This window comes from Rhopilema esculentum, chromosome 15 (genome assembly GCF_057945365.1).
Source record: "Rhopilema esculentum isolate cy_ngs chromosome 15, ASM5794536v1, whole genome shotgun sequence".
In the NCBI taxonomy this organism is placed as follows: Eukaryota; Metazoa; Cnidaria; class Scyphozoa; order Rhizostomeae; family Rhizostomatidae; genus Rhopilema; species Rhopilema esculentum.
Window position 1 is genome coordinate 1,488,593 of NC_142829.1, and position 19,010 is coordinate 1,507,602.

The 19,010-nt window shown below is 37.0% G+C and overlaps 2 protein-coding genes across 7 annotated transcripts in view; both read left to right on the forward strand.

Annotated features, from left to right (window-relative positions):
* LOC135685311 (transient receptor potential cation channel subfamily A member 1 homolog) overlaps window positions 1-373 on the forward strand; it is a 39,313-nt gene extending 38,940 nt beyond the window's left edge. For both annotated transcript variants that reach the window (XM_065201214.2, XM_065201213.2), the window contains one exon: window positions 235-373. The gene's annotated coding sequence lies outside the window, so the exon portion shown is untranslated. The remainder of the gene's footprint in view (window positions 1-234) is intronic.
* LOC135685322 (ras-like GTP-binding protein rhoA) lies at window positions 80-17,117 on the forward strand. 5 transcript variants are annotated; one of them, XM_065201230.2, is made up of 6 exons: window positions 80-389; window positions 11,180-11,356; window positions 12,596-12,689; window positions 13,833-13,942; window positions 15,142-15,297; window positions 16,271-17,117. In XM_065201230.2, the coding sequence occupies exons 1-6, from the start codon at window positions 303-305 to the stop codon at window positions 16,541-16,543; spliced, it is 897 nt and encodes a 298-aa protein (XP_065057302.1). In that variant the 5' UTR covers window positions 80-302; the 3' UTR covers window positions 16,544-17,117. The 5 variants fall into 5 exon arrangements, with proteins under 5 accessions (XP_065057302.1, XP_065057303.1, XP_065057301.1 ...); XM_065201231.2 differs by lacking the exon at window positions 80-389 and adding an exon at window positions 1,009-3,002; XM_065201229.2 differs by lacking the exon at window positions 80-389 and adding an exon at window positions 4,572-5,482.
* Window positions 17,118-19,010: the final 1,893 nt, after the last annotated feature.

Consider the following 19,010-nt stretch of genomic DNA (forward strand, 5'->3'; position numbering starts at 1 on the left):
GTGGACCCTGATCCCAAAGCAAACGCAATTTACAATCACTCTTTAGCTCAAATGAGTCGACGTTGTTTTAAGATTTAGTACACTGTAATTGCTGTACAGGGAAATTTTCCTCAGGTATTTTGCAGTATGAGCATAAGTATTTCAGTTCTAATCGAAAAGTTGCTTGATGATGAATCGAAAAGATGAACTTTCACTTTGCAAAATATCGATCCTTTATGCACTTGTTTTGAGCAGCGTTGGATAAAAGCTGAGTTCGGTGTAGAACCAAGCTAACTGTTAGTTGGATCACTTGTTGGCTCAAAATGGCTCGAAGACACGCGATTGGAATACCAGCACTGAAGATGAAGGATGGCCGCCTTATCATGTCAGACAAAGCAAGAAAACCTAGTGTAAGTTACATTTGCTTTTTTCTGAAATAAAGTTTGTGCTCGTCATATGGGGGCTTGCTTCAATAGAGAATGATGTGCGATCCCACAGTTAGGGTGAGCAGAGATAAACGGACCCTGGTTGCCAGAGCCACAGTAAAAGGGAGGGTCTTCCGCTGAGGCCCTGGCACCCAGGGTAGGGTAGACGTCAACCAGAGACCCTTACACATAATATTAGACCAATAATTTGTCAGCTCAGAATCGATTTACTTAATCGATACTTTTATGCAACGCTACCACACTATATCTATGCTGTTCAGGTCTGAGGTGAGGCTTCGGAGGCCCTGGAGCAAAACCGAAAGATGTGGCCCCCTTTAAGCGAAGCGGGCAGAAAATCTTTGTGACTATGTTCTTTAGATAAGCTTGAATTCATTACTTTTCTTGCAATCGTTTAAAACGTTTTACTATTTTTGACAAACATTCTGTTACTTATGAATAATTTTCAATGGAATTCATTGCTTTGTGAGGCCCTGGGGCAATTTCCCCTTGCCCCCTCTCGGCGGTCCTGATACTGCTCCCTATAAGAGATATCTCATTATTACGAAAATTTATGTAAACCAATTGATATATTAAGCTCCCTTGAGAAAGTTGGATCATGGATGTCCCAGAAAACGTTCCAGCAGGATTCTGTATTTTTCTTCGTGCTTTCAAAAATTGTGTTCGCTGACATCAGTAGTAAGCTCTGGAGATATTAGCGGTTCACAATTTTTCTATCTGATTTCTAAAAGAATACAATGCAAACAGAACTGAAGCAAAATATCCTCGTCCCCTTTGGTTTAATTGCTGGTAGATCTCACCCTAGCTGTCCGAAATTTCTGAAATCCGAAAGAAGTTGATATGAATAAGGTTAAGATAGAGAATTCGGTGTATATCAGAGCCACATGATACACCAATTCAACATACGGCCTCGTTTTGAAAATTTCTCCAAACTTCATTACACGACTTTGTCGACCACAGATTCGTATTTATCGCTATAATTGTAGGACGGATACAATTTTTCGTATTGTAAATGCTTGTATTTTAGATCTGGCGGAGAAATGAAATTTGAAGACTTGTAATGGATTTGACCGCAAAAGTCTTTCCGGGTGAAATTTTACCCCCTTGTCATATCCCTTATGAAATTTTCATCTCTATGTCGTAATAAAATCAATATTGTGAGCAATAACATAATTAAGACTTCTAAGTTTACTAAAATTCTTGCTGTCAATCCGAATCTGATGTCAAAAGTTTTGTACAAAAATGCAGAATTTTTCAAAATGTATTCGAGCTTGAAAATGGAAGCGAGACAGTGGGAGATTGGGTGCTTAATGTAGTAGTACAGATATAAGTTAGATAAAGCGCCAACACTACAGTAAACCCATGAAAAATAAACTGCTATTTAGCGATAATACTTTGAAAATGTGTGTGCATTTCAGTTATAACAATGAAAAAACGGGATAACTATAGTTGAAATGGCTACGAGTCAGTGGCAGAAACTGAGAGTGCGTTGAACGGCCCCCGGAAAAGCGATCTTTCTCGACTGACAGGGTAACCTTGTTTCAAAGTTACAATTGATATGCTGAACGCTGAACGCAAGAAATCGATTGTAGCTACTGTTAGCTGCATAAAAATGTTGATGGTTTGCCATATCAGATAAGCTCAGAAAACCTTATAATACCGGGGAAAATCAATTTATGTGTCATTTCGTGGAGAAAAACGTGGTTAAAAATTGTAGCGCACGGAAAACTTTAGAAATGTTCTCAAGTGAGAAAAGAATGTGTAAAATCATGATTCTTTGTTCTAGAAAATGACTGGTCGTCTTGAAAAAGGTGGACTGTTGGTTTAAGAATCTCTCTTGATTGATTTTCAGAGTTCTGACGTGCCAAATGCAGCCATTCAGTTTTAATGAAGGGTTTTTGTTGAAGATAACAAATCTAGGGATCTTCAAAGCTGCCATTTCATTTCAATAGCTGAAGCACAGTCTGATTTGAGAACGAGTTGTTCCTAGAAGTTTTTCCACCATACAGTTGAAGAAAAACACTTTTGAGAAGCTTAAGGCTTACAAAGGAAGGCCGTTTCTCTTTATTGTTTCAGCTGCTGAAGGTGAAAAGTTGTGTACCTTGGAGATACTGATGATGTAGCCATTAGATCAAGCTCTTTAATTGGTTTCATTTCCAGTTGAACCTGCTGCAGGGAACTTTTCTCAGCTTCAATTTGAATGTTTCATTTATCTGCTTCAAATGTTGCCAAATCCTATTAAAAAACCAACCAAATCATTATACGCACACTGCGCCATTAATTATTCATTATATCCTCTGTAGTGAAGATAATTCTAATCCATAAAAACTACCGTTCACTTTGTGAATCATTAAAAGCAACAACTGTAAAGGTTACAATACTAGTTGATACTACTTAGTGAGCTGATGACTGCTTTGTGCATTCTCGTGCAGTTAGCTTTATATGAACACATTGCCGTGGACTTTTTTCACTTCTAATGGGTGTTTCGAGAACTTAAATTTGTAAATGGCACAAAAACCATCAAAGTTACACGCTGCATCAAAGATGAAAAAGAATCTGCTATCTTCCATAACCATGCTGGTAATATGTCATTTTAAAAATTGTTTAATATGCTTTGTCATATTAATTAACAGTTGTGGATAACCCCTGCTCCTTTCATTCGTTCAACGACTTCAATCCTCCACGCCCTCTTTCCCCGTATCTTTCAACTCAATTGCCAAGGAAAGTTAAATGAAGTTTATTACTTTGTTATAGAAGCTGATGCAGTTGTATTTTTTATTCAATTCTTCGTTCTGTTATCCCAAATCGGTACAAGGGTTAATTAGTTTGTAACAACTTTATTGTTATCAATGATGACAGAAGCCTATGTCTGTTGGAAGAAAATTTGATGATGTTGATGGAGAATAATGATCGACGCACTTCATTCACGAACTTAGTGAAATCATTCACGAATCATTTCTTCTGGTTCGTCTGTGGTCAAAATATCACCAGTAATCAGCTGGTCACACATCTACGTGGTGTTTTATTTTGGCAGCTGTAAATAAAGATTGCTCTCCTTAACTGAATTTACGGCAGTTGGATGTAATTTTAGTCGGTTTTCCCAATTAGACATTCTCGATTTTCACATTCAGCTGGCTGACTTTAAGATCCCTTATCCTCCTAGCAGTGCTGTGCTATACCAGTCTATCAATCCGTCTTAAAGTTTCATTAAGTAAAAAAGAAACTATCTTTGCATCAACTCACTAAGCTGTAGTGAGTATTCTATTCTATTGTATGTATTCTATTGAAATGGAAGGCTGATACGTATATAAACTACTACAGCCATCCTATTTTCCTCCCATTGTTATTGCAAAAAGTTTAGTATCTTGCAAAATGGATATTTTGTGGAGGTTTTGAGGAGTGCAAAAATATACCCGCAAATAGTGTGCAAAAACGAACTTCCATTGAAAGCGAGCCAAATGAGCTACCAGGAAATAATGAAGGACATTTTGTTCTTTCTCGGTTCGGAGAAGAATCCCAGTGAATTAGAAGGTGTCATTTTCACATGCCTTCAACCATAACAGAAGCAAATATTTTTTTAGGTAAAGTTTGAGGTGATAAATGAATTGAAATATTAATTGGGATGATGTATAAAGCAGCTTATATGAAACACAAAGCAGATTCACTTGAAAATATACCAATCTTCGATTGTCCTTTGTTTGCCTCTCATTTTTCGTTGGTCAGTTCACACAATGCAATGAGGGTGAGCGGGTTCGCCACTATGGCTGAACATATTTATTAACTGACAGCGTTTTGAGAACATGTTCATTGCTCCTGTTTTTTCATTTCAAAACGTCGTTAGGTTAATCGAGACACGGTTGGTTGGCGTACGAATAATCGGAAGAGTACCATATTTTTCTTAAAGCGTTTTGAGAACAGGTTCATGAAGCTTGGGCCTTGAATGAAAATATAGATGATGTGGATTTGCGAAATGCACCAACTGTAGCTGGGCATTGCAAATTTTACAATCTTTGGAAAGGACTATGTTATGAAAGTAGAGGATGAAGCAGCTATGAAGAAGGCATGCCTATGTTTGTATATGACAAAGGTTCATGGGAAAAAAAGATAGTATGGAAGGATTTAGCCAACAATTATGTAGAAAGAGGTCTTAAATTTTAGGGAGATTGGTTTTGAAAAAGGTGAAAGAAAATGTTTCGGCTAAAGACCCCTAACTGTTTGGAATAAAGGTTGAAAAGCAGAAGAAGAGGTAGACGAAAAAGAAGAAATGAAGAAGTAGAGAAAGATAAAGGAGAGGGAGAACTTGTAGGGAGAAAGAAGAAAATCAAATAGAGACAACAAACATGTGGAAAAAAACAAGTAGAGGAAGCGGAAGAAAAAGAAATATAGAAAGAAGAAAGGAAAGAGGAAGGCAAAGGGGCAGAAGAACCTGAAGAAAAAAAGAGACCTCTTAAGTGCAAATAAACCTGGTTGCAACATATGGAAATCATATCACACGAACACAACACTCTACAGGCTCTCCAGCAATTTTTCCGACACTTTCATCAATGTTTCAAGCTATCATTCCTTCGGCGGATGTGATTTTCAAAGAGAAATATTTCCTTGGTCTGATCACTTCACAATACAACGCTGCTTTTCTGGTTTTCAGGAGTGTGTTCGTTCGCTCTAGTATTTTGTATAGGCTAATTAAACTGTCTGTTGCTGTCTTTTTCTTTTACCAGACATCACCAACAATTCGATATCAGGTGATTCTGCTTATAAACACCTTTCAACCTTTAACATAAAACTGTCCAAAATCTAACTACGTCACTCCATGGCTCTTTTGTGCCCTTCTTGGAACAAGAGCTCTATTTACGATGCGATTAAGCCTTCATTCATGGAAGACAATATTTTTATCCTTCGTATTACTCGATTCACTCTATGCAAATACCAGTACTACAGAGAACAAAGCTATAACTGTTTCTATAATATCAAAAGCTGTTTATAATGCGGTGAGTGTACTGGTTGCAGATCATTCAAGGATATCGGCCGATGTTGCAGGAAGCAGGCCATGTCGTACAACGGTTAGTCTGCCTGTTTTTTCATGTTCTGTTGTGCACTACTGCTGACTGCTTTGAAGAGCTGAAATTAAGTTTAGTTTATGACTCGCTTTATTGGTATTCGAATAAGTTGTTTTTGTTGCACTTGCTGTTGAATGCAACATGTTGAATGCTCTTAAGACTATCGTTCAATTTTAGTTTATGGCTCACATTTATTTATATTCGAACATTTTGTTCATATTGCATTCCATATACTATTGCTTCCTAGCACGTGCGTTTAATTCAGCTGCTGTAGCATCAACTTGAAGTAAACACAGTTGATTGCAATTGTTTTGACCAGACGTTTAAGTTTGGCGACTGCTCTGAATTTAACTTGTTTGATAATGATGTTGGATTGAAGACGAAAACTAATCCAAGGCTAGATTCTGTAGCTTATTATTAAGATTTAATGGAAACTTCATATATGCTTTGGATCTGAGATTCAGGATAAGAATCAGAATAGGAATCAGGATAGGAGAACAGCCTGCTCTCTTGAACACTCGTTTAGATTATATCATAAAAGCAAAGTTGCTCTTTTTGGTGAATGACGATTAAAGAATCTAACGTGCTCGGTTCTAGATGTGGTTGATCCTTTTTTAATAAATGACCTATTTTTTGGTTCGGACGGTCTTAACGAACGATGCTTTTTTGTGCTTTCATTCAAGGCAGTTTTTGGTTTGCGGCGCTTTAAAGCCGTAATGCTACTAACATTACGTATTGAAGATATCTATATTTCGAAGGCCATACAATATTACATAAACTAGCGATATCCAGGCTTGTAAGTATGTCGAAAGTTTTCCGATTGGATTACTGGAAAGCAAAAGCTTGCAAAGCCTGGCTTCATCGGTCTCGTAGCGACGTTCGATAATGCCTGTTGTCCGATAGATTGACAGCTTAAATTTTAACGACCCCTTTCATTGGAACCTACTGTTATTGTAAGTAGAGATCGTCTTTTCTCGTATTACTCTTATTAAAAACTTTGACGTTTGATCGTATTTTGATCAATTATACCAAAGCAAATACACTCCAACTGAGCCATAACTACCAGCTGTCTTTTCAATCACCACGCAGTCCTCGTTCGTGATTGCAATTGGACCATTTACAGCATAAATTGAGCATTCAAAAGATCAACTGTTTCTAAATATTGATATTCAATTTGATTCAATTTGGATCTAGCTTGCAATTTTCGAAAAAGCGTCTATTTTAGATTTTGTTGTTTGTAGTATTTTCAGATTAGAGCTTTTAATGAACCTATCATTGCGTTTCCACGGATTAAAAACACTTCAATGTCTGTTTTTATTAGGAAAATTAAACACAGTACAACATGAATGTTTAAGAACACGGCGATGAGCGAATATACGGGAAAATATTTTCATTTCATATCTTTCATTTTTTTCAAGAAAAATAAGAATGTTTCGGGATTCCACTGAACTATGGAACCTCCATAAACGAACACCTCTATACAACGGACAATTCACAACAACGGACAAATTTTTAACCCAAATGGTCAAGCGCTCTTAAAAGAATCTCTATACAACGGACAATTACACTAGTCCGACCGACATCCGTTTAATGGAGGCTCCACTGTATTTGTTAAGAAACTGCCTTTTAAAAAAGACTTTCTAGGTAACGACAGATACAAAAAATTTATGTTCGACCTTTCTTTGTGCTGTAAATTTTCAAGGCAAAAATGGATAATTCTAAGCACAGGGAGAACGGTCATGTTTATAAATGCCAACAAGTGACAACTTGCTACGTTTTGCTATTGCGCTTTGTTAGAATATTTTTAAACATTTCATAGCACTACACTCCTGGCTATATATATTTAGTTTTCAACAGGCATACCTTTTTCGAATGGCATTACTAAAGATGTAGCCATATCTCTGAATATTTAACTAAATATGAGACCATGATTGCCCAGTATTTAGTAGAACCATAGGGGTATAAACATCGGGGAGGACACGTACAACCTCTTTACTCCTCTATTTGCCTTTCCCTTTCTTTTGGTTCCCTTCTCCAAAGATTGCGTCATTGAAAAACCCTATCTTCGCCAAGCGTGGATTTGCATTTGTGAAAAAACCTATAGGCGTAATCAATCATCGCTGGCAAAGAATCATTGGCTTCAACAAAAAGTTCATTTAAAGTTTTCATTCATTCATTCGTCTTAATAACCTTAAATCGGGATTTTGAAAACTGCTTCTTTGAAATTACTTTAATGCTGTACAAGCAGGTATATTTAAATAAATAATAAGTACGGGCTTGTGGTTGTCGTTTCTCTATGAAGAGTTTTAACGAAGAACTTATGCAAGGTTGGAAAAGATGAAACCTGCTGGAGAATAGAAATTTTGCTGTGCCCTTAATAAGACGATGGTTTGTTTTGTCTTCTTATTATGTTTCAGTCCATTTGGTTTTAGTGTAAGCATGGAATTGGTGAAACACACGAATCGTCACTTTGTCTTGCTTGTAAATTTTGTTAGCTCATTTTGACGCCAATTATTGTCATCCTTATCTATTCTGATTATGTGTTATTTTGTTGTTTTACTGTCGAAGTCGTTGAAAATTCGAGAAGACAATACGTTGTGTCATATTGTGATGACTCTCCTGTTGATGATTATGATTATGACGATAAATTGTAATAATTGCCATCATCATCTTATGATATGTTCAGGGCGTCAACAAAGAGGTATACGGGGGCACAGAGTAAAAGAAGAAACTTTTTCTCACCCTGAAACATTTTGGCATCAATTATAATGTAATAATATTTCTGTAGTAGTTGAACTTTCGAAATAGAAACGCATAAAAGCAGAATACAAGATTATTTATCTAATGACCACACCCTAAATCGATTGAGCAACGCCCTTTTTTCGGCAAAAACCCCTCCGAAAAAATTTATTTGGCTCCCCCCTGGATATGATCTCTTTTCGATGATTTGTAATTTCTCCTTCGTCAACGATGAAACCAGACTAGCCAATTAAAGGCAAAATTGAATATTGTCGTTTCTTAACGTTTTTGGGAACTTCAAAGCTTCTTGTTGTCATAATGATGTCATTAATTTGATTTTTCGTGCTATGAAATAATCTAATAGAACCTTTAAGGGAAAGTTTTCGCAGCTGCAAACAGTGAGACTAACCCATGTTTCTATTGTTTTCAAATGAACAAGTAGCTTTGCTGTCAAGAGATTTCCTTCAATTTTAATGCGGTACTTAGATGATCTAATCATATTGATGAATTTTCACAACATTTTGCTGTAAAGAAAGTTCTTTTACCTGTGTACTTTGGTTCAATGTATTTATTGCAATCTTAAAGTTTATCTGTATAAAAAATTTTAGCTTATTTTATTTTTTATTATTGAAAAAGTGAAGAGACCATGGCTCCTTGCCCCCCCCCCCTCTGTGGCGTGGCCCCTGGTTTCTTGATGGTTATGACCTGGTTAGCCCATTTACACCGTTCCTCGTAAAAGGTTTTTCGATTATCAGCAGTTTTAACAACTGGGCTGTCATTTTTGTGATGCGAGAATTGTGTGCAGAGCATGAAGCCGCACTGTCTTTGGGCTAATGCGTTTTTATCGTCACGTTTTCAATGTTCAACTGTTTGCGGCAGCCGGCGAAAAAGATTAAATTGCCTTACAAATAGTTTACCCCGTATTTTCTTGTGAGATTGCAAAGCTCTAAAAATAGATTCGCAGGCTGCCGACAAGTCGGAAATTTATTTCTTGAGAAAAAACAGGTTGCAATCTTTGCTTGCACGTTGAGTTTTCTGGACAAAACAGCGAATCCTGCCTTGCCTTCTTCCTCCGCTTGGAATTTCACAGCCGTTGCCTGTCTGGCTATTACAACACTAGAGGTATGAGGGTGTCTACTTTTTTGCGTAACACTGGTAAAGAAAGCTTCTCTCTTTGGTAAAGAAAGAAGCTAGGCCAACTACGTTTGTTTTTGCGAGCAACCGAAATTAGGACTAACCAAAATTGTAAACATTTAGTAGTAACAAACGAAATTTGAAAACATGTTTAAACATCTAGCTCGACCATGTGTTGACCTCCTCCCTGAATAGTTTTGAGTATTCTATATCAGAATTCAGTTTCATTTATTGGCCCCTTAAGAAACACCCTCTCCTTTGTTGTAGGACTATCCTCTCATAAGAGGAACCTCAGGGAACCCCCTTATAATTCTTAGCCCTAGACAGCCCATTGAATTTGACTTCAGTAAATTTTGCTATGAGAAATATGCATGATAATAACGATGAGATTAGAAGAAATGATGCTAAGTAGCTTTATAATCTAAAGCATTTAATAGGGTTTTGAAGGAAGATATATTTCTGTTATCCCTCTATACGATTTCTTTCATGACCTATCACCATTTGCTTCTTTGGCACTGTCATTCAGTTTAAATCCAGTTGTGAATTATGACGACATGAGGTGTGAAATGGACACAGATTGAAGCTTCTACAAGATAACGTTGTTTATGTGACCTCTGTGGAGAAGAATTCCCCCGCCTCGTTTTCATGAACTGTTTCTTTGGTTCGGATTTTGCAATGAAGTGAATAGGGTTTATGTAATTCTTCCTTCATACGTTCCTTCTTTAGCAAATGTGCAGTCTTGGATGTGGAGAGTTGTGAGAAGACCCCCTCCCACCCCACCCCATGGTCTGTCTGAGTTGATATCGCTGTAAATTCTGGCGTGCGATGGCCTATGGGCTGCATATGCGTAATTGAAAATATTATGTGGTAAATTGTGCTAATTGAGGTGGCGTGTAAAACAATTGAGGTGAGGATCATAGTGTTGCACGCTAAACGCACGGTTGCACCATTATCAAAAGAAAATGATTGCAAACCATTCTAATGCAACAAAATCGGTAACAAGTATTTTTTTAATATAACGCGAGGAGAATGCGGTTTTGTTACATTTCACTCTTAAGTCCTAAAAACTGATCATCTGAAGATACAATTAATTTCAATTTAAGTATCTCTGTTTTATTGTGTTGCCTTTGAATACTAATACAAGGAAACTCGACTACTTTTTCATCACTAAACAAAGTTGTAAATCACATCGTCTTTTTTGTCGGCCAGTTTCTTTCTTTAATGATACTTTGTGTAAGATGATATTATGGAGTCAATTAGATGAATTCGTTCATAAGAAATCATTCTAATAATAAAAATTTCATCTAAACACTGCAACTCAGGTGTATTTCATTTACAGCCATTTGGAAATTCTGGTAAAAATTGTTTAAGCTCTTTGGTATTGAATGTAACGGTGTTTACATGTGCAACCCTTAGCTTCTTATCGTAAGTCATATATCTAATTTTGATTTTGAAAATGAAAAATATTGTCAAGAAAGCACAGCCTGAAAAAATGATAAGCATAGTGTCTTGAGCAATGGGGGCTCTGGACAGGGGGTAGTACAGAAGCTGTCGTTGTTGACCCTTTGGCGCGGGTTTCTGTTTTTCAGCATTTTTCTCTATCTATGCTGGCCTGATAATGTGAAACAAAGTCCAACCAAAGACAAAGTCATGGACTGATGTTCCCCTCGGTATCGTCCTTGTAGTGTTGTAAAGTACAATAAAGTTATCTCATATATGGTGTTTTAATTATTTTATCTTTGGTAGGTTTTTATAATGAATATAACATAGTAAGTTATAATTATCATCTTCCCATTACTTGCCATTAAGATGTATTTTCTGTTACAGGCCAGCCCGTCATCGTCATTTATCGGTAGCATGCTGATGAAGGCCACCATTCCTATCGCTTATCAAACGGACCACGAAAGGCCTCCACCGATGGAGCGTTACCGACTGCTTGTCGTTGGCGACAATACTTGTGGAAAAACTTCCTTGTTGAATTCATTTGTCAACTCTGATTTCGAGGTACCCCTCTCTCATATTTTTTATCTTTTTGCACAACTAAAATATTTTCAAAGCTTAATATTCGATTGTTGCTCTCAACTGCTGTACTAACGAGACTGGATCGGATGATTCTTTCGTCTAACCTTTTTTGGTACTGTGACCTTGTTTTACATTTAAAAGTCCCATGAAATCGAACCATTCGTCTAATCGTATGATAAAAAAGGAATGTAAAAGCATTAGATTTGAAATCCAGTAACGGAAATAGAGCTTTATTAGTTGGTGCAAGCGCAGGGAGTTTTCCGAGATTCTTGTTCGATCGACTATTTCTATTTCCAACTTTCAAGGTAAATTTTCGCAAGCACGAGGGCATTTCCCTGCTTATCCCCCCCCCCCCCCCAACACTTTCTGCCATTGTTTGACTTCATGAATTCACTTAGCTTTGTACGACATCATTTTAGTATTCCTTCCATTGAAGAAAAAACTAGTTTCACTCTCATGTTTATTGTTGTACTAAGGTTAGCAATTTGCATGCTTTCTTAAAATTTTGAGAAATTCGTGTGACAATTGTCCTAAACATGGAAAAAAGAACGGTGAGAGACGCGAATGGGTTTCTTCGCAATGCAAATACTGTATGAGAAAACCACAAAAGAAGACAAATCTGGTGTTGCTGAAACAAACTTGAGAGACAAATCTGGTTTTGCTGCCAAGAACATACCATCAAAGGCCTAGCCATTAAACCAATACTTAACGACAAATGAGCGTTCGGCGAGCAAAAGAGCAACACCCTCATCCCCTAAGGGATGAACCGAACCACCGACCGGTAGCTTAAACAGCACAACATCTCACCTATAACTTCGTCATCTCGACCCATTTATTTTTGATTAATTGCGGAATTTATCATCCAGTTGCGTAAATTACGGGATTTGAAGGGGGAAATGCTTCCGAAAATCGGATATAATGTGCTTAGGAAATAGAAGTGAAAAACAACCCAAGCAAGAGACTCGTAAAGTTCACTGCGCTTGAACCCACACGCAGAAATGTAAAAGTTTTGAGGCCACACTCTGTTTCAGAGTATTTTTTCGCCGTAGTTTGCGTGATGTCGCGTTAGGAGTTTTTCTCTGTGACCAAACTCCAAAACTTATACTCTATTTCCACTAATAGGACAACCCCTCGACCGATGCTCCCCAAGCAATTGTGAGATGGACTCAAACCTTGCTTAACCCTTCTTAGCAATAAGAGAATAATTTTTAATGTTTGCAGGTCGACGAATCCGATTGTGGGATCTTTGATGAATGTATTACTGAGGTCCTGGTGGGAACAAAGCCAATCGAATTTATGCTGTGGGATTTATCAGGTATTTTTCATAATGTATATTCGTAAGGTATGTTTTATAATATATATATTTTTTAATCAATACCAAATCAACCTGGAACTTAAATTCCTAAGTTAGGGAATTCATTCTAGTGTTGTTGGTAAGAATGTTTAAAGATGAGAGAATTGAAGTTAATCGTGTCAGCATTCAATTTTTGGCAGGGTTTTTGTTATGAATCTGTATACTGTATGTTCTTTAATGAATACCAAAAGTCATAGAACATAAAATTCAATGTCGTGTTCAGTCACCTTCTCTCCCTTTGTAAACAAAATTGGTTTGCATAAACTGCCGAGTGATAAAAAAATGCATACTTCCTATTTTCTTGCATCTTTTAAGGAAAGGGGTCATGGATGTATCTGAGAAGAGAAATGAAAAATACAATAACAAGGCGCGATTGATAGCTTCTCCAAAGAATAAAATCATATACTTTAAGACATTGACCGTATTTAATTGTATGTAAAACCTGTAGTTTAGAATTCATTTGTTAATTGGCTGTTAGATAAAGTAAATTTAACTTATGCTTTTTTCTCGTTATTAAAGCGTTTTAGGTGAAATTAATAATCATGATAATATTTGTCTTCCTCGCACGTGATACTGAGACGACGTCCATTTTCAGACCAATGTAAAATCAATCAGTTAGGATGCCCATGCTGGAAGGCTTTTTCGGCGATGAGAATACATCAGTAAGGTCCCTGTAAACAATCTTACCTCAAAGCCTTCAAAGTGAACAGCAAAACATTTAACATCTTTGAATTAGGGCCAGTTGTTTTGAGAAAACGCTTTAAGTCGCTTCAAAATGTGTAAAGCCGGTTGAGTCTATGGCAAATTTACGTATATAGTACTGTGCCCGATTAGAATTGAAGAATTAATGCACCAAACATTTTACCCTGCAATCATATTTCTGCTCGAGGCTGAAAACTGACATGCTCTCTTACATCTATTAATCACGTGATGTGTCAATCAATTAGTATTTGCTATGTTAACATTGCACCTCCTTTAAATTCTTCGTTATTCAATAAAGAATATACGAGAAGCAGCCAATTTTGGACAAACTTCACATTTAAGACTATAATGGTCTTTCATTTATGTTAAACATTGCTTTCTACGATTATTTTGTCCATCTAGGCCACGAAGAATACGATGGTTTTCGCATTGAGCTCTTTCGTGTCGCAGACATTTTTCTTGTTTGTTTTGATATTGGAGATCCAGAATCATTCGAAAATGTCGAAGACGTGGTATGACTTTGAATTGTTTTTTTTACAACTCAGCTGCGATGTAACTCTTATTTTATCACAAGAAGGAGATTTCATTCGGCCATCTGTAAAATAGATTACCTAAGTGATGGTGTCACAAAAATCTATTTTTATAATTTTTCACTTTTTATCCCATAACCTGATAGAGCGTCATGGAATAAGCAAAATCAATTAAATTTGTTGAAATTGGCTGAGATATGGCCACAACATGAGCGCAGGCTCTTTCCGCACCGAACCTCTTTAATTTGGTCTTGGCTCATAACTTGATGAACCAGGCCAGAATAATAGTAACCCCTTGGCAAACCTGAAATCTTTCATTTGCCACATGTTGCTCGATTTCGAACATATGTACCTGATTTTGCATATTGGGAGGTATTTTATGCCTTTCTTTCAGATAATGTGGACAAATTTAAGAAGCTTTAACATGTTTTTGATGATGTCATACTTCGGTACTCTATACTCACATCACAACACCCAGAAATGACCCTTTTACCCCAAGCCCAAGCAGTGACAAAGTTTCTGCTGACGCTGTTTTACTTGTAGATGTTGGGCATAAAGAAATTTAGACTAATCTAAATGATTAACTTAAGAGTAGGGGCTATTGCCTTCTGGCACAATGTAGCGTGGGACCTGTTCGTAAGAGGGTTTGTGTTAGTTTATTTGAATATCAAAACAACAGAAAGTGCCAGTCAATTATGCAAGAAAACCTCCTGGCCTGCTCCATTTTTAAACATTACTTGCATGAGTGCTTGTAATTGCATGTCAGTGACGTTCCCTAGAAGAATTTCAGTTCTCTCTGCTTCATACGCAGATTTTTCGAAAAATGTCATACATATAAACGTGGAGTCCTTAGCATTCATTTTACTTGCACAAAAATAAAAGGTTTGGTATATTCACTCTACTTTGTCATCAACTTGGGTCTTCATGCCACTGCTGGCTGACGTCTTTCTACGCTCTTCTATCATTTGCCACTTGCATCTATGAACTGTCAACTCTCATACAACTTAAAGCCACAGTCACTAATTTTCTTCACTTTCACTTTCCCACTTTCCCACTTTCCCACTATACAATAGCCTCATTTGCAGCTTGCAGCATGCTCCCCACACAACAACGAAGATCCTTGTTCACTTACAGTTCATTCAATGCAGCACTACTAATGTCCTTTTATTTTTCAACTCTAGTGGATTCCTGAGATCAAGTATGTAGCACCAGAGACACCATTTATTTTGGTTGGATGCAAAAACGACTTGCGAACAGATGCTAGTTTAGATTACTTTCTCTCTGTTCCTGGGATGCAAAACGAAGCCCAAAGCACTGAATCTGTTTGCAAAAGCAAGGTAATGCAGTCTTATCTTCAAAATGCTCTTTATGAATCATTGCCTCCAAAAAAATTTCGTTTTGAGGTGTTTGATTGCCATACGTTCTTGGATATGCGCGCGTGTTCGAATAAGCGGATGCCGATAATTATGAATAGTATGTGCTTCTTTGGACGATCAAAAATGGTGATTTGATATATGATATCTTCCCTTACCATATCATCATAAACCATGTTATTTCTGTATGTTTACAAACAAAAACAATGTTTTGAAGTCCCTCTAGGAAAACCGAAAATAGACACTGCGCACTTAGATTTTCCGAAAACCAAGCCATTTTCTAGACGTCTTTCTCCGTTTTCGATTTATCTCAGTCTTATTTTGACTCCTTTATTCATTTTTGTTTGCAAATTTTACAAGTAAGCGCACACGTTCGAATAGGCGCACACATTTGAACCTTCTTTTTGGCATCGATTGCGGTAGACGGATCATGATGGCGCATTTTGCCTAGTTGTTTTCCATCTCTAACACCCAACTTCTTGAACTCTCGAACACTTAGCACTTGAGCCTTGTTGTCTGAATAAGCGCGGGCGTGTTTTTTCGAGAAAGCGCGGTAATTTCAGTTTTGCGTTGTTGTAAAAGCCAGAAATAATAGGTTGTTGCTCAGGAGGGCGCCTTCTTTACTACGTGCCTCTTCTCTCTGCCGTGAATTACAAACATAGTACCGTTATATATTTGTAGAACTATTCGATAAAGGTTTTGGAAAACTATGTTTTATCGGTATATTGGCCTATTGAGTTTATTATATCTTGGTTAACCTACACCAGCCTCATGCCACTCAGTACAATGGTAACAGCACTCTAAACCCATGTTAACCAAATCCTTTCTACTCATTTACAAAAAGGCGCTGCATCTTATGAACTTACCCATAACTATGGGGCTGGCCTGTACCAAATGTATGTGGCCTATTAATTTGATTGATTCTGTTTAATTGCAGGCAGAAAAAACGGCGGTAGAATCGGGTGCTGCAGAGTACATCGAATGCTGCGCCAAAACGAGGTTCAATATCACCGAAGTATTCAAGACTGCAGGTCACGTGCTAATGTTAAAGAATGACCCATCATACAGCTTGCAGCTGAAGTCTAACTTGGGATTTTTATCAAAATATTCGAGGAGAAAATCGACTGAAGTAGGAGACCGATTACAACTGAAAAAGGGAAAACTTTTATTTACTCCCGAAAGAAATGGGCGCAGAGGATCAATGTTTTAAGAGATCGAAGTATGGTGGTGAGAAAATTTGCTTTGGCACACATTTATGCGAGTTTGGACCAGTTGTCAATTGGTGCAAGTACATGTTTGTTGAAAGTCTTTGAATGAAGAGGGTTTTGAAGACACAACGCTGGTTTTTGAAAGTGTGTTGTTATTATGGCTTACCTTGATGAACGCCATTTTAGTCACTAATGATCAGTATAGAAATAAAGTATATATGTAAATATATATTGTTGTTGAGAAATGATCAACCATTATCAAGAGGCTGTTGCAGAACATTTTCATTCGCGGAATGTTTTTAAAACCTTTTACTGTACATATGTATTTATTTCTTTGATATTTTTATATGATACATGCTTCAGAACATTGCTAGTTAATTTTGCATCTATAATTTTAGAAAGTTCTTCCAATAAAATAAGAATTATAAATCTTAGCATTTCCTATTGTGTGAATTTATGTTGAGAAATTTTTGTTATGTTACAACATATATTGAATTTTCAGCCTTGAAGATGTGTCATATTCCATGGATTCCCGTTATCGTCTAATTTGAAGTTTTCAATACGATATGTTGTAAATTTTAAAAGTATTTTGTCTTCAGTTATGCTGCCACCTGTCCTTGCTTTTGTTTACATCCCTTACAATTAGTGATTGCAGAAAATTAAATGTAAAACAGTTTCCATGCAAAAAACTTTCTATAACTAGATCACAGTTTTCCTCAACGCCCCAAACAGACTTGATTCTTAGCGCAAGTCTCCCTTCCTGGATTTCTGGAAAATGTTCTCTTAATATTTTAGATGTGTAAAATTTCAATTTTAGACGGCAGATTATTTCTAGGAAAAATAGCAATATATTTGCAGCAGAATTAGCCGTCGAAAGTTAATGTGAGTTGCATGTTAAGAAAAGGGGTAGTACCTACACATGTTGGTAAATTACCTGCACTGTTTGCTTCAAAGATTCTAATTTGAAACGGTAATTGGCATAACACCAAAGTAAGAATAGTGTGATGTGACAGGTGCTTTATTCACCAGAAGCTACCAACAATTTTTGGCATTTTCCTTGAAGCTGTCGTCCGAAATGCCCTTAACAACAAACATTCGCACCACGGTTATTGCCTCTTAATAAAGAACCGATTAACTGAATACAAAGCATCTAATTACAATTCTTTATTTTCTAAAACAGTTTCGTTTTCAAAACTGTTCTTTATTTTTTATGTAAATTTGATTCTTTCTCTGATTTACCCAGCCTCCATCGCAGAGACTGTTTCCTGGCAACCGAGCTTCTAGCTCTGACCAAAAAGATCGGTTGCCACAGCCTCTCCAACAGAGAGTATGATGCCCCTTTGTCAGTTGCTGCGCGGTCGTAGCTTTTGCTAAACTAAATTATTATACAACGAAGAACCATGATTTGCATTATTTGTTTAGCCAATTTTTCCAATGTTTAACCATATCAATTGAAACAAGAATAAGACTCCATTGTTGGTGTGTACAACTTACCAACGAAACCTTTTTGGCAACACATTTTGTTGCTTAAATAACCTTACCAAATGAGTTCTTGAAAACGTAAATCATAAGCGATTAATCCGAACAGGCTAGCATAATCTATCTTGATTTCTTTGTTTTTAAAAAGAAAGTCTAAGCCCCTGGAAATTAGTGCTAGGGGTGGAACAAGAGAGCTTGTTGATGCCGAAAAATAGGCAATTTCTAGTTTTGATATTGTTTTTTCAACATTTTGTGCAAGAGCCTTCCCCCCTTCTGTTTATTTTGATAGCACTACCCCCTTGCTTTGTATGTGTGTATCTCGCGCTTTTTTTGTCATTTATATAGCTGAGCACAATGTTGTTTTGATAAATTCGCTATATATAGTATCTGATAACTCTCTGCCCATGATCAAATTTCATCCAACATCGGTTTGCAAATGTTGGGTGACCCAACATGGGTGGTCAAACGCATCCAACGTTGCGTCCAACATTGGTTTTCTGCATGTTGGATGAAATGTTGCATGCGTTTGACCACCGGTCAAATCTCTTCAAACGTTTACATGATAACAGCAGCCAACCCGGGTCAACCTGCCTTGCCGGGTAACCCTTCTCAAGGGTAGGGCTACCCGTAGAGACGGGTTACCCTTTTCTAAAGTTTTCTCATGTGGAGTCGAGTTAGCTAGACCCGGGGTCATGTGAACATTTTGGAATAGCCCATCCGGGGTAATTTTTACTTATGTGTCTTTTATACTTTGCAAAATCGAGATTTTATACTAGTGGAGAGGAAGAACTTCCCAATAAGCAGTGGCAGTGAAAGACCACTATGGTGGATGCTCTCTAGAGCCATTTCGAAGCTTTCTGGGTCAGCTTGCTGTGGAAGAAAATTTCTATGAAGAAATGTTTCTTAGCTGTTTTTTAACATTTGATATCTGAGGGGAATATTTTTTTAAAACTTTCCTTTCAGATTTAACTATTTGTAAACTGTGGGTAA

Coding starts and splice junctions, on each gene's coding strand:
- LOC135685322 (XM_065201229.2), top strand. CDS start 5,276: ATGCGATTAAGCCTTCATTCATGGAAGACAATATTTTTATCCTTCGTA. Junction 5,483..11,179: donor GCAGGCCATGTCGTACAACG/GTTAGTCTGCCT, acceptor TTTCTGTTACAG/GCCAGCCCGTCATCGTCATT. Junction 12,690..13,832: donor TATGCTGTGGGATTTATCAG/GTATTTTTCATA, acceptor TTGTCCATCTAG/GCCACGAAGAATACGATGGT.